This window comes from Camelus bactrianus, chromosome 8 (genome assembly GCF_048773025.1).
Source record: "Camelus bactrianus isolate YW-2024 breed Bactrian camel chromosome 8, ASM4877302v1, whole genome shotgun sequence".
In the NCBI taxonomy this organism is placed as follows: Eukaryota; Metazoa; Chordata; class Mammalia; order Artiodactyla; family Camelidae; genus Camelus; species Camelus bactrianus.
Window position 1 is genome coordinate 37,618,240 of NC_133546.1, and position 22,929 is coordinate 37,641,168.

General features: G+C 35.1%; 1 protein-coding gene across 5 annotated transcripts in view; it reads left to right on the plus strand.

The window, feature by feature from the left end:
• The window catches only part of FAM184A (family with sequence similarity 184 member A), an 88,753-nt gene that overhangs the window by 40,051 nt on the left and 25,773 nt on the right, over window positions 1-22,929 (plus strand). For all 5 annotated transcript variants that reach the window (XR_012508648.1, XM_074368424.1, XM_074368423.1 and 2 more), the window contains exons 6-9: window positions 1,551-1,673; window positions 10,031-10,192; window positions 12,373-12,494; window positions 12,954-13,104. Coding sequence is in view for 4 of the 5 variants with exons in the window: in XM_074368424.1 (XP_074224525.1) it covers window positions 1,551-1,673; window positions 10,031-10,192; window positions 12,373-12,494; window positions 12,954-13,104 (558 nt within the window). In the remaining variant the exon portion in view is untranslated. The remainder of the gene's footprint in view (window positions 1-1,550; window positions 1,674-10,030; window positions 10,193-12,372; window positions 12,495-12,953; window positions 13,105-22,929) is intronic.

A 22,929-nucleotide genomic window follows, 5' to 3' on the forward strand; every position in this document is an offset into this window, starting at 1 on the left:
CAAAATAATTTATCCCTCGCTGCTTCATTCCTTTCTTGCCTGGGTGGCTCACGTCTGAGCCTAAGCTAAAACCAGCCTGCTTCCTGATAGTCTTTCTCCAAGGTCAAATTATTTTTTAAAGAACATTTAGCTAAAGGTGACTTCACCATTCCTTATAACTTTGTCACCAAGAAGGATATGATTATATGGAGAATCCATGCAGAAAAGAAATGACACAGCAGGTCTGAAACTGCCATCTTTAGAAAACATGGTGCAAGGTTGGCCCTCGCCTTGTGTCTGGAACTTGATTTCAGGAGGGTTCCCACCATTCCCTGATAGGAGTGGCTCACTGTGCCTGAACTGTTTATGCAAATGGTGTGGTTTATGCTGAACTTGTGCGTTCCTTCCTAGAGTCTGGAGTTTTGGTATGTGCTAGTCAGGGGTGCCTATGTAGCCAGACCCCAGTGGGAAACCTGGCACCGAGTCCCTCAGGAGACTCCCTAGTGGGCAGCATTTCACACGTGCTGTCCCGGCTTGCTGAGGAGCTCTGTGTAAGAGGGCTCTTAGAAGCTTGGGCCTGGTGTCCTGCAGGCTTCGCTCCATGTGCCTCTTCCCTTTGCTAGCTGTGCTTTGTACCCTTTTGCTGTGAGTGTGACTAAATGCTGAGTCCTGTGAGACATCCCACAAATCAGCAAACCTTGTTTGTCTTGCGGACTCCCAACACAGAGCCCTATTGATTACTTTTCTCACCTTACACCATAGAAATACTCAACACTTGTAAAATACCATGTTCTTTGGTCCCTCCATAGTTCTTCCCACATATTTTGACTTCTGCCTAGAATGTTACACTTACTCATGCCTCACCACCCTGTGCATAGCTTCAGACTGTGCTTAGGAATTGCTTTCTCTGTGAAAGTTCCCCACCAAGCTGGAACTTACCAGTTCCCCATCCAGATACTCCTATCCTCCCCATGTACATCTAAATTTAATCACATATTCTTTAATGAGCTTATTAAGGGCAGGTACCATGTCTTATTGCCTTTGTATCCCAAGTGGTAAGATGAGTAGCATGTCTGGCAAATAGTATGTTCTTCTTCAGCAAGTATCTGTTTTACTAGTATTGTTCTTTAGATACCTTAATTTTTCACTTGTTGATTCTTGGCTATGCTCAGTGCTAGGCCACTGAGTTTCAGAAATGTTACTAGATTTTGTGTTTTTATGTAAATATAAAAGAATTATGAATTCAAAAGAGAGAATTTTTTCTCATCTCACCAAATTGTCATTTATATCACACATTTTATTTTTTGACTTCAGCTTGATCTAGGCTGGTCAGATATTCTCACCATTAAAAAGATGTTTTAACTGCTACATCATAAGTGATTCACAGTAATAGAATCTAAGCCCCTAGGATTAGTTTGATTCACTGTTAACGCTGATATTAAGGATTAAGGGTAAGGCTAATTTGAAGAGCAAAGCATCAAATATAAGAACAGAACAGTCTTTTTCTTGGGGTCTTTGAAGTATACAATATTTGCAATTTTGTTAATTTAAAAAAAATTTCTTTTTCCAAGGAATTGGAGGAACAATATAAAAAGGAGAAACTAAACCTGGAAGAGGATAAAAATCAGCTTCAACAAGAGCTGGAAAACCTGAAGGAAGAACTGGAAGACAAGCTGAATTCAGCCAGTCAAGAGGCAAGAATTCTTTAGGCTAATCCATCACCTATGTTGTCTTATTGGTAGTATCTTATTTGGTAACATTGTATATGTAGGTGAGCCTCAGTGAAGGTAAAATACCTAGAGTAAAAATAATCCAGAAACTTTCATTAATGCTGGGTTTGTCATAGAACATTGATTATATCTCACCAGGTAAAAATTTACTACAAAAAATACTGGATCAAAGTGCTTTTGTGGGGAAAAGGAAAACAAAGAAGAACATCCCCTTATAGGAAAGAAAAGAAAGGAGGTTTTTCTGCCCTTTTGCAAAACACTGACTTTGTATTCTCTACACTGAATCTTCATTTAAAAAAAGAGACTTTATAAGTTCTAGATAGTGACATCTAATTTTTAAATTCTACATAAAAGAATTTACATAATATAAATTCTATATAAAAATAGTATCATTAAGCCTGGAAAAGAAAAGACTAAGAATAGAATATAATAAAAGTATTATGAATCAAAAATTTGTGAATGAAATAAATGTAAAGGCAATTGGAAGGCTCTAATATTGTTTGTTCCATCCCTTTCTCTCTTTCGTCTTCGTGCACCTTTGCCCTTCACACACCTGTGCCCCGCTGCTGTCTCTTTTCCTTCCATTCCAGTTCATCCTTCATGTGGCTTGTAGACTGATCTTCCTGAAACAGGTTCTGGTCTTGACACTTCTTGTCTTGTCAGCTGTTCCTCCCTCACTAGCCCCATCTTTCCCAACAGTCTTTAAGTCCTGCTTTCTCATCACTCTGCTTCTGTTTATACAAACCACACCAAAATACAGGAGTGCCCCCGGGCAGGCTAATGATTTGCACTCAGTATTCTTTAATTATCTTTAAACATTTACCAGAGAAGGTACCAAGCACATTTGGATATAATGGAGAATTAAGATTGTCATTGCTGCTAGCTCAGTCTCTCTTCGATTGTCCGAGATCATCCGCTGCATACCTCTCTCGCAGTGCGTGATCCTTGTAGTTACAGGGTCCCACTCTCATTAGAAGGTAAGGGTTTAGTGACCATCTGTGTGTCTCATGTGGGTCCCCTGGAGTTCTACTCTCAATTCTGAGTAGTTTAGGAATTCCTTCAGCCTACATACCATAATCTCACTGAGAAGAGTTGTGATTAAATATATAATTGATTTTTCCTTCTAGTTACATTCTCATTAATGTTTTAGCACTGTGGTAACGTTTTGGTGCCATGTTAGAATGGCTCCCCAAGAATCTACCTGGCTCCTCCCTCCGTATACGCCTGCCTTTCCTTCAGCCTGGGACTTCCTTCTTGTCCTACTTTGCTGGTTAGGATCTCCAGAGATAATAAGCATTCTTGTTTTGTTTCCTGCTCTTAAAGTGAAGGATGTCAACATTTCATAGCTAATTATGATGCTTCTCTGCTAGTTTTATTTTATAAAAGCTCTTTATCAGGTTTAGAAAATTCTCTTGTAATTCTGGTTTCCTAATTCAAAAAAATTACAAATCAATGTTTATTTTTCTGCATCTGTTGAGATCATATTTTTCTTTAATTTGTTAATGTGGTACCTTACACTAATCAATTTTATAATTTTAAATCAACTTTGGATTTCTAGAATAAGTCCTAGTTAGTCATGACAGATTATGTATATCTTTTCAATATAGTGCTAGATTCAGTTTTCTAATATTAATTTTAGGCTATTTGAGGTTTGAATAAGATTCCTCTGTACTTTTCCTTTTTTATACCATCCTTTCCTGGTTTTGGAATCAAGGTTGTACTAGCGTTATAAAATGAAGTAGGACTTATGTCTTTTTCTATTCTCTGGAAGAACTGTGTGAGATCAAAATGCTTTTTTAACCTTAATTGCACTGTGGTTTGTATGAAAACAATTTTTGAAACTTGTTAAGACCAGCTAGCATTGTGACCTTGCACATGAAAGAAGTTTAATGTTCTGCGTACATCCACTTATTTAATGCCATGTAGTCTGTATTCTGGTCCATTAAATCAAGATTTTAAGCTGTCTTCTTCAAATATTCTGTATTCTTTTCAATTTCTATCTTCTTGATTTATCTAAAAATTGATACTATGATAGTGGATTTGCGTATTTCTTACATTCTGTCAATTTTTGCTTTGTATATTTGGAAGCTTTGTTATATACACACAAATATAAAATTGTTTTAGCTATTTAATGAATCATACTTTTTGGCTTAGTCTGTGTTATTTGATATTGTATAAGCAGCTTTCTTTTATTTTCATATGACTGGCTTATCTTTTTTCATCCACTGATTATCCATTTTTCCTCATCTTTATGTTTACATGTGCCACTTGCCAACCACGTATAGCTGCATTTAAAAAAATATCTAGTCAGAAACTTTGCCTTTTAAATAAAGACTTTATTCCACTTACATTTATTTATTGGATGGCAAGTAGATACATCTGTGGAAGGACAGGCAGAAAGAGGGAGTAGTTCATAAAGACTGAAAGTGATTGTTTTAGAGAAAATTAAAGAAATGCACTATCTTCATAAGTTGATAGATCTTGATACCTTTACAAGTGAAATAGCCTAAAAATATAAATAGGTCAACTATGGATTTAAATAGATAAATTTATGAATGTCAGAATCATAATAGGATATTAAGGGAAGCTAGTGAATGTAAAATCTCAGGTAGAGCATAACCCTGTTATATGAAATATTATTTGGGTTCACCTTTGAAGACACAATACTAGGCTTAAATCATCAATAAAACTGACTATTATGGTCTTCTAAAATGTGCCTATAATATTTAAGTTGTGGATTTTCTTCTGGAAATAAGCTTTTTAAGTGTGTGTATAAATTTTTTTTCAATGTTTCGTTAAAGTGAAAGTCATTTGGATTTGTGTATTATAAAATGTTATATCACAGTTGATATGGGACCCCACACATGGTAGGAGATCAGTAAATACTTGACATAAATCGTAGCAGTGTTTTTTGGGTCTGTATCCTAAGGCAAAAGAAATAAAAGCAAAAATAAACAAATGGGACCTAATTAAACTTAAAAGCTTTTGCACAAGAAAGGAAACCATAGACTAGAAGAAAAGACAACTACTGAAAGGGAGAAAGTGTTTGCAAATGATATGACTGATAAGTTAGGATTAATATCCAAAATGTATGAATAGCTCATACAGCTCGATATCAAAAAAACAAACAACCCCATCAAAAAATGAGCAGAAGACTTGAATAGTTTTTCAAAGAAGAATAACACGTGGCTAACAGGCACATGAAAAGATGCTCAGCATTGCTAATCATTAAATGCAAATCAAAAACAACAATGAGATATTACCTCTCATTTGTCACAATGACTATCATCAAATAGTCTATAAATAACAAATGTTGGCCAGGATGTGGAGAAAACACTTGTACACTGTTGGTAGGAATGTAAATTGGTGCAGCCACTATGTAAAACAGTATGGAGTTTCATCAAAAAAACTAAAAATAGAATGAAACAACCATATGATCCAGCAATTCCACTCCTGGGTAAATATCCAAAGAAAATGAAAATACTAATTCAAAAAGATACATCCATCTCAATGTTCATAGCAATATTAATTACAATAGCCAAGACATGGAAACAACCTAAGTATCCATCAACAGATGAATAGATAAAGAAGATGTCATTATATGTATATAATGGAATATTACTCAGCCATAAAAAGGAACGAAATTCTGCCATTTGCAACAATGTGATAGACCTAGAGAGTATTATGCTAAGTGAAATAAGTCAGACAGAGAAAGACAAATACTGTATGATACCACTTACGTGTGGAATCTAAAAAATAAAACAAACTAGTGAATATAACAAGAAAGAAGCAGACTCACAGATATAGAAAACAAACTAGTGGTCACCAGAGGGAGAGGGAAGGGAGAAGGGGCAAGATAGGCATATGGGATTAAGAGGTACAAACTAATATATATAAAATAAGTAAGCTACAAGGATATATTGTACAGCATGGAGAATTACAGCATTTATTTTGTAATAAGTTTAAAATGGAGTACAATCTAGAAAAATATTGGATCACTATATTGTACACCTAAAACTAATATAATATTGTAAATCAACTATATTTCAATAGAAATATAAAAATAAAAATTTTAAATAAAATTTATAGCACTTGATATGATGAGTGGTAGAAAGTGACTCATGTATCTCGCTCAGGTATTTAGACAGATAATGATGCCATTATTGGAAGATAGGAATTACAGGAGTAAAGATACATTAGAATCGCAACATTGAGTTGTTTGGACATGCTGACATTGAGGTGATTGTAAGACGAGGTAGAGTGCGCAGGCTTGGAGCTAAAGATCAGGCAGTTCTTGAAGCCATTTAAGTAGAAGAGCTCATTCATTGCGAAGGAGAAATCAGAAGCAGGAGAAAAAGGATGAATGGATATCAGAAAACCATGAAAACAGATACTTATAAGCAGGTAGAAGTGCCTCACAGCGTCACACAATGATTAGGGTCAGAGTATGAGGCCTGAAAAAGTTATGCAATCAAGAGTTCTTGGATGACTTTTCTATAATTTCAGTACGAAAGTTGGATGGAAACTAGAGTTAATAGGTTTAATATGAATCATAGTGATGACACTGCTTTTTTAAGACTATATGTAAATGGAAGAGAAGAGGACAATGAAGTTAAATTCCTTTTTCAACCTTACACCAAAAAAGTTCCAAATGGGCTAAGCATTGAAATGTAATATCAAATCATGAATATAAATATAAATGAAATATGCAAATACAAGTGAGAACAAGGACAAAGAAGGCCTTTTGAAATATGATGGCAGTAGCGTGAATTAAAAACAGAATATTTGTACAGTTAAAGGGAAAACTTCTGTACATCAAAACACCATGAGCAAAATTATGAGTGAGGAAAAACTGGGAGAGGTGGACTAAGTGATTGGCAAATTATATGAGTAACAGAATTTATGTTTCTAACACCATAAGAGTGTTTACAAACAGTAAGAAATTTACGGACACCCTAATTTTTTAATGGGCTAAAGAAAAAACGTGGAAAGACAGTTTTAATATCACTGTAATTTAAAAACTGGAAGTGAAATTAATGAGATGCCATTTCATTACCGTAAAATTAACAATGATAAAAAAAAAATTAAGTGAGACCATGCAGTGTTGATAAGGGTAAAGAAATATGCACTCAAAAGCTGCTGTGAATGTGAAATCATAATTTTCCTGGAAAGGAATTTAGTAGCGCATATAAAAGCCTTAAAGATGGGAATATCCTTTGGCTTATACATTTCAATGTATTTAACTTAAGCAAATAATTAAAGATTATTGACAAAATTTCGGCACTGTTTATAGTAGAAGAAATTTAGTGAAAATTGCAAAATGGTGATAAGTTATTAACAGAGGTTTGCCACAAGAATAAACTGAAGAAAGCTTATGTACAGGCCCTGAGGCATGAGAAGTTTCTAGGAATTGGAAGGATGCCAGTGTAGATGGAGTGCAATAGCAGCTGTAATTATAATTAATATTTAGTTCCTACTATGTCCCAGGCATTATTTTATATAGTCTCCCCTTTATGTTGTTTGTTTCTTTAATTCTCACAATAACGCTATGCAGTAAATACTAGTTACTAAATCACAAAAAGTTTTGTAACCTGCCCAAGTCACATAGTAATTGCGTAAAGCCAGAATTCCAGTCCTGGCGGTGTGATCTCAGAACTCAGTTCTTAACCCCAGTACCCCTCTTCTTCCTAATGAGTGTAAAGACCAAGGAGGAGTGTTGCCAAGCCAACGCTGGAGAGTTGCACAGAAGCTATGCCGGGGGGCCTTATAAGCCTTTTGGAAAATTTTAGATATTATTCTAAAGGAAAAGGAAAGCATTTTGGAAGATGCTTGCATAGGGGGTAGTGCTTACACTTATGTTCATATTTGTAATTTATAAAATAACTCTGGTGTTTCAAGGAGAATGGATTAGAGAGGAGCAAGTATGGATAGATATTTCAGAGAGGAGGTTTCTACTTACTGTAATTCCCTCATATGCACGTTATCAAGAAGAATCTGAGTATTGATCTCTCTTGCACGTGACAGAAATCCCAGCTCAAACTGGCCTCAGGAAATTTATGAAGTCATGCAGCTGGAAAGCCGCAGGGGAATGCTAGCATCAGGCATGACCAGATTCAGAACTGAAATTGTTGATAGTGGAACTCAGTTTCTCTTTTTCGGTTGAGTCGGATTTGCTCCCTGTGTGGTAATGCCTTAAGTCATACATTCCCTTAGGTGTATGTGCAGCTGGAAAAGACCTTTTCTAAGAATTCTGTTGAAAGTCCTGAGATCACTGTGAGTAGATGAGCTTTAAACTGTGTGCCTGCCACTGAATCAGTCCCCATGGTCAACAGTGAGATGAACTTACTGGTCTGTGTTAATGAAGTGCTTCAGTCCTGGAGTTCCGGTTGAAGCCCTCCTGAGACCTCATGGGCCGATAGGGAAGAAGGTCGATTCCCCAAATGACAAAGGAGACTCTGATATTGGGAGACAACCAATGTGTTCTGCATGTATATATTTTTATTATATTTTGGAAAACAAAATTTAATCAGTTATGTTTATCACAATTTGCTTATTATATTTAATTGTGCAGAATTTTACAGTTTTTGCCTATTTAAACATATTGTCTCTAATTAGATTCTTAGTTTCTTAAACACTCTCTTTTAATCCTTTATGTAATTACTAGAATACTGTTCTTTACAGGTTTTTTTATACATTGCATTTGTATGTGTAATGCATATTTATCTGAAAATTTTCTGGATTGTGGTGGAAAATTCTCCATGTAGGTGAATTTGATTGTCCTTCCCTTATTGATTGGTACCTAATATTTCTATGTTACTTTCTAGATAAAAAATCTTTTCCCATATATCCTTGAATTTAATTATTATAATAAATCTGTGAGGTAGGTATTTTTACTGCTATTTTATAGTGGCAGACACAGAACTTTAAACTAGATTTTGTGCTAAGTTCAGTACTCTTTAACTCTGTTACAGTCTTTTCTGAAATTCATTCATTCGCTATAAAACACATTCACAGCAAGCCAAATCAACACAAAAAGTGGATAAGATACAAGAAAGCTATATAGACTAGGGAACTGGGACATAAATAGAGTGACAGAAAATTTTAAAACATTGTAAATGAATATTATATACAAATATGCTAGTAAATTTTAAAAATTAGGAAAAACTAATATTGTATGACAGTTTATAATTTTAAAATGACTTAAAGTGGCTGAACAGCCTGACCAAACCAATTATAACCATAAAAGAAACTAAATAATAGTCCATCATGTATCTAGAGATGCACTACTAGGTCTAGAGGATTTTAATGGATGAATTTTACTAAATTTTCAAAAAGTAAGTAAATCTTAGCTCTGAAAATATTTCAGAGTCCAGAAAAAATGGAAGATCTTAGCTCATTTTATGAGGTTGGCATCCTTTTAAAGATGCTAACAAGATAAAATGCTACCATCACCAGAATTGTTCAGCATGTATGTATATCTGCATGGAAAGGAGACAGGAAGTTGGGGGTGGGGGTGCAGGTCAGAGAAGGGGTTAAAAAAGGATTTTCATAGTTTTCTTTGTGATGTGTACTTACAGTGAGAAGTATTCAGGCATTAGTTTTAAATTACCAATTGTCACTTCTGTAGAGTTTGGATAAGCTTAACTGTTCTATAAAAATGAGATTTTTACATCATAGCATTTTCCTAGATAAAGTATTTCATTTATTAATCTTAGTTGTCATTGCTGTGAGTGTATGAATCTGCTTAATCAGCAAATTGTATATTTGCTCCTAATTTCAAGAATATATAAATTCAACTCAACAATTTCATGATACAGATTTTTGTGGAAACACAGAAATCACAAGTTATCTTAATTTAAGATGCATTTACCAGCATATAAATATTGACCTATATCTGTCACTTTTATAAATAGATAGAACAGGGCTCGTATGAAATACAAGTGATTCAGTTTTAAAGAGCAGGCTTTTAAATCTTTTTATCTAAAAAGTACTTTTTTCCTCAATCTTGGGTGTAATCTATCTTGCTTCAGTTCCTTTTTATAAGTATTTGATTATATGCTAGAACCAGGAATTCTCAGGAGCTTGAGGTATCCATTTATTTACATGGTTGTCTTGACAAAGGGAAATCATAAATACAGAAGTCTTTAAAATAAAAAACAACAACAGATGAAGGCTGTCATGTTGAATGCTTCTTCCAGAATCATCAAGAAAGATCTATTTAGTAAAATTACAATAAAAAAAAAGACTTTAAGAAAACAAACATCACTGTTTTGCTAGTTAATTATACTGAGGCATGTTCAAAGCCCTGTACTTACTTGCAGATTGGCCGCCTCCGAGATCTGGTAAGCAAAAGTGAGCAAGGTCTTGGCTCTGCGGAAGGACTCATTGCAAGTCTTCAGGACTCCCAGGAAAGACTTCAGAATGAGCTTGACTTGACTAAAAACAGGCTGAAGGAGACCAAGGATGCTCTGTTAAATGTTGAGGTAATGTCATTATTCCGCTGTAATCTAAACATCAGCAAGGTAAAAATATAATTTATTTGCTTTGCTTAAGGTTTGCTGTAAATGTTGCCTTTAATAGTGCTTTAGTTTCCTAGGGCTGCCAGAACAAAGTACGTCAAACCAGGTGGCTTAAAACAACAGAGATTTCTTCTCTCGCAGTTCTGAAGAGTGAAAGCTCAAAGTCAAGGTGTTACCGGGGCCATTCTTCCTTCTAAAGACCTCTTGAGAGGATCCTTCCTTGCCTTTCCTGGCTCCCAGGAGCCCCAGGCATTCCTTGGCTTGTGGCAGCACAACTTCTCTTGTCTTCCCTACAGCATTCTTCCTGTGTCCTCACAGCTGCTTATAAGGATACCTGTCATACTGAATTAAGGGCTCACCCTGCTCCAATGTGACTTCAACTATCTCCAAATAAGATCACAGTCATAGGTGCTGGGGTTTGGACTTCTACGTGTCTTTTTGAATACACAGTTCAACTCTTAACGTTTAGTATGCACAATTCTTTTACTGGTAAGAGTTTGACCTCTCATGTATAGCAACTGAATGATTCTCTGAGACATACAGATTTCAGAAAGGATCTGTGTTTCCCCTTCCATCCCATGAAGCGGACCAAATATTTAGGCTGCCTTAAAAGGTAGAGAAGTGAATGCGTACAACTAGGAGGGTAGGAGCCAGAGATTTCTGATTTTCTCCTTCAGAGAGATGATTTAAAGCATGGGCTCTGCTGTCAGATTGGTTGCATGTGAATTCTGGACCTACCACTTAGTGTGTAACTTTGGGCACGTTACTTATTCTAAGCCTTAATTTCCTCATCCACACAATGCAGGAGGGACTGGGGATAATGATACACTTACACTGCTACTGTCATAACTGAATGAGGTAAACCATTACAGCACAGTGCTTAGCAAAATAGTAAGGCTTCTATTAAGTGTTGCCTTTTATTAATGTTCAGTTTTTTTTTGCTTAGAATTGGATTCAGTTTCATTTCTTTAAGGTCTTTGCCTATGTTTACATTGTCCTTCCATCAAATAGTAGAACATAATAAAAATTTTAAGCAAAGTCTTATCAACTGTTCATTTTCTGTCCTGCTGGACAAATGCAATCAAGAAAATGCAGGTGCTGCGTCACGGCTTACCATAACTTTGGGTAAGCTCCTTAAAAGCAAGTATTTTCTTTACCTCTTTCCCCTCCCACAATAATGTTTAATCAAGTGCTTTGCATTCAGTAAAAGAAATACTTTTTAAGTAGTTCTCCATTCATCACTGTCTTTGGTGGAAAAAAAATAATTCCTAGAGGCCAAGTACTTAGTGAAAATGACAGTTGGCTAAGGTGGCTGAATTCAGGTTTCAGTACTGACTGTTTAATAGCCAGATCAACTGTGTAGAGTGGCAGTTGCAGCATTGACTTGCTGCTTTCTTGTTAATCTGGATATGCCCCTCAACAATGCTACAACACGTGTTATTAGCAAGTGGGTGACAGGATGGACCATCATCTGTCTCTTTTCTCTTGTCCCCTAAGAGCACCTACACTGCTGGCAAGGATCGATGGTTGCCAGTGTTGTCCAAACATTTCATGTCCAGCCTAAGCTCCAGAAAACCACTTGATTTATGCTACTCTACAGAGATTTCATATATATCATATTGTATTACTATAACACTAACCCCATGGACCACTGGTTTCAAGTTACATAATAAAAGTAGTCAGAAGCCTAAATTTCTCACAGTTACTTCAGTCATGTCAGTGAAGTATGACTGTAATGCTTAAGCTTTGAGCAGATAGTATACTTTTGATATGAATGTGAATGAATTTAAGTAATGTATCTTCCTATGTAATGTGTGTACCCTTAAAGATAATTGAATTGTTAGATACCGTGATATGGAAAGTTTAGTTAAGATTATTAATTTAACACTGACTTTAAACCATGTAGAATAACTTGTAAACTTACAAACCTTAATAAAATATAGTTTGCTCAGGGACATTTAAAATATAAAATGGGTACCATAATTTTATTGTCAGAAAATCTCGAATAATTGTCATAGATAGCACTATCAGTTATTGTGCTGTAAGAATTTAAGTTCTAATGCAAGCACTCTGCTTATTTGAAATAAGCAGCAGTGACTTTGCTTTTGAAGACTAATCATCATTGAAAAGTTTTTATTCTGCAGGGTGAGCTAGAACAAGAAAGGCAGCAGCATGAAGAGACGCTTGCTGCCATGAAGGAGGAAGAAAAGCTCAGAGTGGACAGAATGGCCCACGACCTAGAGATAAAATGGACTGAAAACCTTAGGTACATTCTTCACTCTGTCATGGAATCTTATCTACAAAGACATGCAAAAAATGTTTCTCTATTATGTGGCTTATATTGTCTTATTGTTGAAGACATACTAGCAGCATTTTTAATTAATTTTTCCCATGATGAAATGCAGAGAAATTGGAATTTTTTTTTCTGCTTAAATGCAGATGACTTTTGATTTCATTTCCTTGACTATAACACAGGCAGATTACTGACCTGAGGTCAGAAGACTTATTGTTTTAGTACCTAGTCTGCTATTGATCATTTGGTAACTCAGTGATCTTGGGTAAGTTACCAATTTACCTTATGGTTCTTAACTATAAAATAGTCACCTCTTATTCTGAGTTGGCTTTTGAGGATTAATTAAACGCTTGGAAAACCTGTGAACAACTATACTACCATTATGAGAGGAATAATTCTCTTTACAAATTAAATGCATTTGTTTTATTTCAGACAAGAGTGTTCTAAACTTCGTGAAGAGTTAAGGCTTCAACATGAAGAGGATAAAAAGTCAGCAATGTCTCAACTTTTGCAGTTAAAAGAGCGAGAGAAAAATGCAGCCAGGGATTCATGGCAGAAGAAAGTAGAAGATCTCTTAAACCAGGTAATTAATAGCCTGTAGATTATGAAGGTTCCCTAGCCAAAGAAATAGAAATAACATTGTGTGTTAATTCACTGTATTTTGTCATTTTTCGTAGGGCAAACTTAAAATTTTTTAAATGTATAAAATCAAGATGACATATTCTTAAACACATGAAACTGTGCTCACTAATGAGGTTACATCTGTGGTCCTAAATACTGAGAAGCACTTACAGTTTTTTTGGTTTAATAACTTGAACTGAGCACATTAAAGATTTTTAATGGAAGAGTTTTATTTTTTGAAAGTATAACATCTTTTTCCAAGCCATTAGATACCATTTGGGCAATGGAAGGTAAAATTTATTACATGTTACCCTGATTTCCCAAAACCACTTACCAGAAATGAGCAGTTTACTGCTTTCTCACCAACAGGATGCTCCCTGTTTTGCTTCAGAATGACATAAATGAAAGGTGGTAGTATTTCTAAATCTATCTTCTTATGTCAGGCTCACTTTATTTCCAGAGCACTTATAACTATAATTAAAAGACTTTGCACATTTTCACTCATTTACACAACTTCTAAATTTGTGAATTCTTAACATTCTCCTGCAAAGCCAGTAATTAAATGGGACTGACTGCATGAGTCACCAGTAGATAAGCAAGTGCAGAACTTGGATAAGAAGCAGCTCAGTAATTTAGTGCCAGAAATCCACTATTATCTTTCCATTTGTGATCATGATGAATTTCAAAATAAACAGGATAGGCTTTTTGTAAGATTATTTATTACATAGGTACATACGTGCACTGTCTTTCAAGAGTACTTGGGGTCTGCCAATTTGTGTGTAGTATTTCGTGATAACTTACAATGTTACCCTGAAAAGGGGGTATACATACATGAATATTTATAAGCTTTTGTGAATAAATTTGAAACCCTTGAGACTCAGATAAAAACAGGAAAACAGCTCTCATTATAGTTGGTCACCATGTTAGCATTGCTTGTTAGCTACCTCCTGTGTACTTATTTTACATTCCTACCTGGAGAACTAGAAGGACAGATTTTCCTGGGTAAGTGGTACTACCCCTCTGTGATGTTCTTTCTGTACTTAGGAAGATTTAATTAGTTCAATTGTATGATAAAACTGGAACACATCCTTAAAAATCTTCCTTGTTTTTCAGTCGGAAAGTATTGACATAGACATTTTCTAACCGGACTTGGCACTGTAAAGAGGGCCCACCACCTCCCTCACCTGTTTTCTATCAAATTATTTTTTTCATTATTCATTTATTCTCTCTTCTGTTAAATTGTCAGATTTCATTCATACTTCTCTGATATTATGGCATTCTTTTCTTTCCTTTTTTGGGGGGATGTCTGGTCTACGTTATTCATGCCTGAGAGGACATAATGCTTTGCATCTTGTTTTAGTTCTAGTATTTTAAAATAATTTATTACATGTGGCTCCAATTTTTGCCAGCTTTAGAAAGAGTCAGTTTTCAAAGCAGATTAACCATAAATATCAAGATAACCAAGAATTAATAGCCTCCAAAGGTAAAACTGTTCTGTGCTGCTTCAGTCCATTTCCAAAATTTCAGTATCTTCCTATCTCCCCACTTTTAGAATGTGTAGGGCATACACGTTACCGTAGACAAGCTGGCAGATAGCGGCTGCACGCCTGGATGGTTTGTACCTGAAGAAAGTTAAGAAAACAAACTGAACAGAAACACATTACAGTGAGTGGGCATCATGTTGGAAGTTTCACTCTTTGTAGACATGCGATGACAAACATTCTTGCAATCTTTCTAGGGGAACTTTGTTTTGGCCAGAAGCCCCTTTTTGGCCCTTTGGATCTTGTTCTCTTGACTCTTTCAGAGTTTCCTAGAGTGTGTGCTCTGACGCCTGCTCAGCTCTGCTCCCCAGACCCTCCGCCCCCGGCCCCGCCCCCTACAGCCCGTTCACTCCACTCACCCAGCACTGCCGGCACCCTCTGCACGCACTTAGGGAAAACAGACCTGGCTTGGGCTTTGTGACATTAAGAGGGTAAGAGTGGAGAATAGAATTGGAACAGCCAAGGCTTAGGGAGAAGCATGTGTTGTGAAAGGTATCAGAGGACCTGCTTTTTAACATGTTTTAACTATTTCTGAGTAAAATGAACACGAGTCTGTTTTTGTGCCTTAGCTTACACATATTTCATCCGACTTAGAGCAAAGAAGAAATAAAATTATTTGTCTTTTGCATGAATTTAAACTCTTTGAGAGTTAAATTTGATATAAACTAACCTTCATGGGTTACGTATGAGAAAGTGGGTGTAGAGAAGCATAAGAAATTCACGTTTTCTTTAATGCTTTTTACTGAAGATGCTTTTTACTTTATGAAAATTTCCAAAACGCTACTATTTTTATTGTTTGCTCCAATCAGAGTCTAATTTTGTATCTTTTAGTTTTCTTTTAATATTTCATTGTGTTCTTTTTTGCTATCCAATGATTACACTTTAGTCCAAAACTAATAATTATGCTTCCTGGGCTAATTGGTGTGTATTTTTGAATTCATTTAAGGCAAAAGAACTACGTTCTTACTCTTCAACTCTGTCTAAAGAAAAGTGATTATGTAGATTCCTCTGTGATCATATTTCTGTTTGTGATCCTAAACTGCCATCATGTGTTTCTTCAGTTCACCTTTTTCAAGACAGATTTATTTGGGGTCCAGTATGACTTCATATTCCAGTGTCCTCATTCAGATCAGTGGACTGAGAAATCTGAGAGACACACAGATCATTCAGACATTCAGAGCTGTGGAATTTTGTGCTTTACGTCTGAGTCTCCATTTTGAACTTAGAGGCCACAAGTCCATTTAGCTGTTTATATCTGCTGCTCTGCCTTCCAAGTCCACCCAGGATCTGCCCATCTCTCACCACTTCCTGCACTGCCACCCTAGTCTAAGCCATTTGTAGTTCTCTTCTGCACCGCCCCTGGAACCTTCAGTCTCCCTACTTCTCCTCTTGCCCACCTACAGATTATTTTCCAACCAGCCAGAGAGATACTCTCAAATGCACTGCCACCCTAGTCTAAGCCATTTGTAGTTCTCTTCTGCACCGCCCCTGGAACCTTCAGTCTCCCTACTTCTCCTCTTGCCCACCTACAGATTATTTTCCAACCAGCCAGAGAGATACTCTCAAAATATTAAGTGGGGTCATGTTACCCTTCTGCTTCAAATTCCCCGTAACTTCCCATCGCCTTGAGAACACAATCCACACTCTTACTGTGGCCCCGGGCTGCATGGTCAGTGTCATCTCCTGCCACTCTCTCCCTTCCTTTTTTTTACTGTCATAATGGACTGCTTGGAGTTTCTGGACCACCCACACCACGTTTAATTCATCTCAGGGCCTCTGCCTCTTCCAGTCCCTCCACATGGAATCCACTTTCTCCAGATCTGCATGGCTTGTTCCTTTACTTTGTTCAATTCTCTGCTCAAATTTTAACTCTTCAAAAAGATCTTCTTTGATTACTTTCTCCAAAATAGCACCTCTGTCACTCTCTCTCCTTATTTTACTTAGTGTTTCTTCAAAACATGTTACCCCCATGGCATTATACTGATTCTCTTCCCTGTTAGAATGTAGTTCCACCAGAGTGGGATTCCTGGCGTGTAAACTGTGCCTGGCGTATAGTAAGCACTCAGTAGTTGTTGAACAGAGTGAGGAAAAACCAAGGCACTGCATCCCAAGAGGAGGCTGTCAAATATATGAAATACAAATAATTCTGCCTAATTAGGACCTGAATTAGGTTTATTTCACTGAGAATTAAACAAGAGAAATTATAAAGGAACAAATCATGTAATTTGATGCAATACTTTGGTAAAGGAGAAGGAGATGTTAAAGCTGACTCAGGATTTGAAACCAGGATAATGAAAAGGAGATCATGGTCTGAGTCAGGGAGGTCACGGCAAGCTGCTTCACTGAGGCGGGTGAGATGGTAAGTTTGATATTAGATGTACTGATTTTACAATCACAGGATATTTTGGAATTTTTCACACTTGGTAGGAAAGAACAATGACATGAGTTAAGAAACAGAGCATTGAAATAAATGTGTAAAAAAAGAATATGGGGTGTCTCACTAGTATTTTGTATATAATTACATATTGGTACTAGTGTTTGGGATATATTGGGTTAAATATACACCTAAAAATAATTTAACCTTTTTTTTAAATGGCTACTAAAAATTAAAATTACACATGTGACTCTCAATTATAAGTCTATTAGACAGCACTGGTCTAGACTATTTAGAACACAAAATTTTTGAGTAAATTTGGCACTAGAAGCTAAGTACTCATTCTGCTGGCTCCATCTCTTAACTCTTAAGAAGTTTTATATCAGATAAAGAAATTCTCTCTTTAGAAACTGTATTTCTTGCTATCGAAAAAAAGATGATGTTTTCATGAGTTTTATGCCTGTTTTAAATGAGTAACAGTACTGTCTTTTAATGGAAGAACAGCTTCAGAGACCTGGAAACTATGTAAGACTAATATGAGAGACCCAGCCTGAACCCTGGGAAAAGAGGTGGCTTGGGTAAGGAAGAGAGAGGTCAAGGGAAGAAGAAGCAAGGAGATGAAAGGAAATAATATGAAGAAAAGAGAAGAACCAGCTAGAACAGAGTGGGAATAGCCAGCATGATTCAAATTTGCTTTCTCAGAAAATGCAGAACGGAATGAAAGTACTAAAACCCAACCAACATCTGTTATACTTCATCCTTCCTCTTTCAGTTCCTGGATTCAAAGTTAATTTGCCATATTTTCCTTAGTAAATATGGAAGTTTGTTTTTAATTTTCTTCAGTCAGAAAAAATTAATGACAGTCTTACTTTAGCTATATTATATCCTCTTTTATCAGACTTACGTTATTATTTTTCTACTTGAGATTTTTCTTCTAAAATAAATAGTACTAAATTGTTTTCTGAATTAATTTGCAAGTCTAAAAATACTTAGTTTTATTTTTCCTGCCCAGACCTCCCCTTTTAGTATTTGTCTATCCAGTTTTTATATTGGCACCTTTAGGAGACAAGAGTGAAAAGACAGGACTATGATATCTATACCTAGCTTTAAAAGAGATGTTAAAATACTGGGCAGTTATTAATGTGTACTGGGCATATGTATATATATATATATCTGTTGTGCAAAATACTGTAGTAAGACTATAATGAAATGCAGGCAGTGTGTGCCTGCAGAAGTCCCGGGGCCCAGAACACACCTGAAAAATACTGAAGAACTTCTAGATAGCATTATAGTAATAAATCAGTTTAATCTATTTCCATTTCATAAGACAAAATTACAAAAAAAGAATTAAAATATTTTAAATTTGAAAGAGTTCAGTGGATGTATGATTATAAAGTTATTTAAAGACCTAGTCTCTGACAGGTGTCAAGAATTATCTAAATCCTATCCTTCTGAAACTATTCCAAAAAATTACAGAGGAAGGAACACCTCTGATTTTGGTATCACCCTGATACCAAATTCAGAAAAAGATATTACAAAAAAAAGAAAATTATAGGCCAGTATCACCGATGAACATAGATGCAAAAATCCTCAATCCTCAACAAAATACTAGCAAACTGATCCAACACTATATTAAAAGGATCATACACCATAATCAAGTGGGATTTATCCCAGGGATGCAAGGATTTTTCAATATCCACAAATCAATGTGATACACCACATTAACAAACTGAAGAATAAAAACCATATGATCATCTTAGTAGATGCAGAAAAAGCTTTTGATAAAATTCAGTATCCATTTATGATATAAATTCTCTGGAAAGTGGGCATAGAGGAAACATACCTCAACATAACAAAGACTATATATGACAAACCCACAGCTGACATCATACTCAGTGGTGAAAAGCTGAAGGCATTTCCTCTAACATCAGTAACAAGACAAGGATGCCCTCTCTCACCACTTTCATTCAACATAGTTTTGGAAGTCCTAGCCACAGCAATCACAGAAGAAAAAGAAATAAAAGGAATCCAAATTGGAAAATAAGAAGTGAAACTGTCACTGTTTGCAGGTGACATGATACTATACATAGAAAATCCTAAAGACACCACCAGAAACTACTAGAGCTCATCAATGAATTCAGTAAAGTTGCAGGATACAAAATTAATCAAAAGAATCAAATACCTACAAAGCAACCTATCAAAAAAAGTAAAATACCTAGGAATAAACCTAGCTAAGGAGGCAAAAGACGTGTACTTGGAAAACAGTAAGACACTGATGAAAGAAACTGAAGACGACACAAACAGATGGAAAGATACTATGTTCTTGGATTGGAATAATCAGTATTGTTAGAATGGCCATACTGTTCTGGAGAATAGAATAGAGTGGAGCAAATGTTCCAAATATGCTTCTGTTATATAGAGTAAACTATATCCTATAGTAGTCTTAAGTTATCAGTAAAAAAAATTGTTTACCAAATAAAAATTAGCTTTAGTTATGACACACCAAGGAATAATCACATTATGATAAAAAATAACTATGTTTCTTTATGAAAACTTGATTAGTGTCCAAAGTAAAAACCATTTTACAGGAGCTTTTTTATTTAAATTAGTAATATAAATTTAAAATACTATTTTGTATTTTGTTGAGGCAAGAAAGTAAGGCAATTGAAAATGAAATCACATTTTCCCCATATTTGGGGGAGGGAGGGTGTGTGTTTTTCCAATGGTTTACCATTCAACATTTCAATGAACTTCTAAAAAATGAACTCAGATCATACATAATTTTACCAAATATGTCCTATAGAAAACAGGGTTGAAATATATTAAGGCATCTCTTCTTCCTTTCCCCCAAGTATAAAACTAGATTATTATTAAATCTTGACATTTTCAGTGATTACCTCATATTTGTTTCTGGCCCCCAAATTATGCAGTCAGTCAAGTTAGTCCTTCAGTTCTCATCCACTCACTTCTCGTAACAGAAATCCGTTGAGAACCTACTCCAGTGCTCAGTGTGGTGCTTGGAAGCATTATTACATGTTGTAGATTTCTTTGGGGGGAAGGATTTAGAACAGGGCTGTTTCTTCTAGGTACTTCAAGAATCATTATCTTAAAAGCTGAACTCTGGTTTACAAGTACTAGCCTTTGGTACCTTGCATAGGTAAGTCTGCCAGCCCACAACCATCAGACACTATTTTAAGGGATGGTGGATAATTTGGACTGTATGTCTTAAATTTCTTTTTGTCTTATTTCTTTCTCAGAACTGTTTTCAACCTAATTTTTCTTGAGCTTATTATAATTAATATTCTGTGTTTTACTCTCGCTTTTTGTCCCTCTTTCTTTCACTTAGTTGATTTCTGAATGTTTCCCTTTATTCCCTTTATTTATTCTGAATATTTCCCTTTTCATAGCGGCACTCTCTGGGTGAAGCTTTGCATAAATCTATCAACAATGTAAGTTAGCGGCACTTATAGTTTGTACACCAGGGCATGTTGCGCTTTTGGTTTTGCATAAACATCATCACCGCTTTAAAGCTTTAACTTATGACATAAAAAATACACTTGGACATTCAGTAAGATCTGTTTTGTATCTGGGTAACAAAAGCTTCTAACTCTCAGCCATTCATTTGTGTATGTGCATACATCTACCACATTGTATTAATAAGCATATGTTTTATTTTAAAGCCAAGCAAGATTTTACATCTCAAACATAAAATTCATTATTTTAATGTTTATTTTGAAAGATATAGTAACATTTTTAATAACTATTAACTAGTTGACTATGATAAAATGGAAATAAATATAAAATGTAATTCTTCTTGTGTTAAACTAGCTTATTTTTCAAAAAAGTAGTATCAATTGACTTCTTAAAAGTATTAGATAGTTGTGAAGATTCATAGATTCAAAACATATTTTGCATTTTAATAGTTAAAAGATTTAAAACAAAATGGAGTAAATTCCTTTCCTAAGAATTGGCAAAGCTGTTCTTCTACTTACATATACTCAGATATGCAGAAATTCAGCTTCAAAGTAATATTCCATTCAAATACTCATTGAACTTTTTTTCTTTACATATGAAGAGAAAAAATGAGATTTATTTTCACATCAAACCCATACCCAATTTGTTCCTTAAAATAAGTTAACAGAGAGCTAAATATCTTTGAATATTTTTCTAGATATCTAGGGCAGAGGTCAGCAAACTTTTTCTGCAAAAGACCAGACAATAAATATTTTTGGCTTTGTGGGCCGTGCAGTTTCTGTGGCAGCTGCCGGCCTCTGCTGTGGTAGTGTGAAAGCAGCCACAGGCAATGAATCCATGTGGCCGTGTTCCAGTAAAACTTAATTTACAGAAACCGGCTGTAATGTGCCAATTCCTGACCTAGAGGAATCAAATCTTGAGTCTAGAGATGTTCTGTGAAATTTTGATACTTCTCAAGCAAAACTATGTCCTCATACCTCCCTAATTTCTTTCTACTATGGAAGAAAAGAAAGTTTTACCTACTCTTTATATTCAACTTTATTCTCTCTATCAAAAGCAATTAGAAATACATGAATACATGTACAACAAGGACCTACTGTATAGCACAGGGAACTATATTCAGTATCTTGTAATTACCTATAATGGAAAAGAATATGAGATAAAAAAAAAAGACAGAAGAGATAAAATGGTGAAATCCATTAGATCATATTCTGACTCTGGGTTTCCTCATTGTGTAATAAAGAATTTGGCTGACATAATAAAAAAGAAATACATAAACACATTTAATGCCATTTTCTTTAATATATTTTAAAATAAGCAACAAAGATATTTGTCTCAATTTTGATGAAATAAGGCTACATTTAGAAATTTTTTTAACAGTCACAGAGAACATAGTAAGAATTTGGGCATGATTTCTGTATTAATCCAGACTTTTTGACATATATGCTGATTAGGATAGAAATAAGAACCCAAATAAGATATGATTATTGTCAAAATTAATTGAACTGTACTTCAGAACTGTACTTCACAACATAGTCACTTTTTTCTAAATTGTTATAAACGTAAAGTGTCCGTTGAAATAAAAACAATCTTATTGAAGTTAAATCTATTAGTAACTGAAATGGGAACGCCTTGATTCATCTCCTACAAAATAAGTAAAAGGGGTTTGAAACACAATGAAATCTCCATTAATTAATTCTCTTTTGTAACATCATAGTGATTTAGGATCAACCCTTTCCTCTGCCATCATCCAAACAAGATGCGACTTTGTCAGAGTGTCCTTCAGCAGGGTGAGATCTGACCCCCACCCACACTGTCTTTACCCAGCCTTCCAGGCAAGTTTTCCACTATACGCTGGCTTGTTCTAAAAAAAACCCAATTAATTGTTGATGCCTCTGTCCTTTATAAAAGCTTTCTAATTTTTTCAGCTTAAGAACGAGAGGATGATTGGAAACATATTCCAGAAATATCTAAGGACATTAAGTAGGCATTATTGTGGTTCTTAATCAATAAACTCAGTTTATAGCTCTTTGAAAATACCAAAAAATTATGAACAATTCAGAATTTTTCAGAATGATCATAACTTCACAAGTGTAAATTTGCTTTTCTTAGCCAAACTCTTCAAACATAGCAAATTAGAGGTTAAAAAAGGAAAAACAATAGAAAGAATTAAAATATTCAGATGCCTGCAAACATTTTATACAAGCTTTTATATAAGTTATTGACATACTAGTAAATTATCCTTACTGTCCTCTACTAAACCTATGGTAGCAGTTTTTAATGTTGCTTTATATATTTGAAAGTATTGGGTATTAATGTTATGTGGTATAGACTTTCTAATAATTTACGTTGACCTTATCAAAATTAATAAGTATCTTGGCTCAACAAAACTCCATAC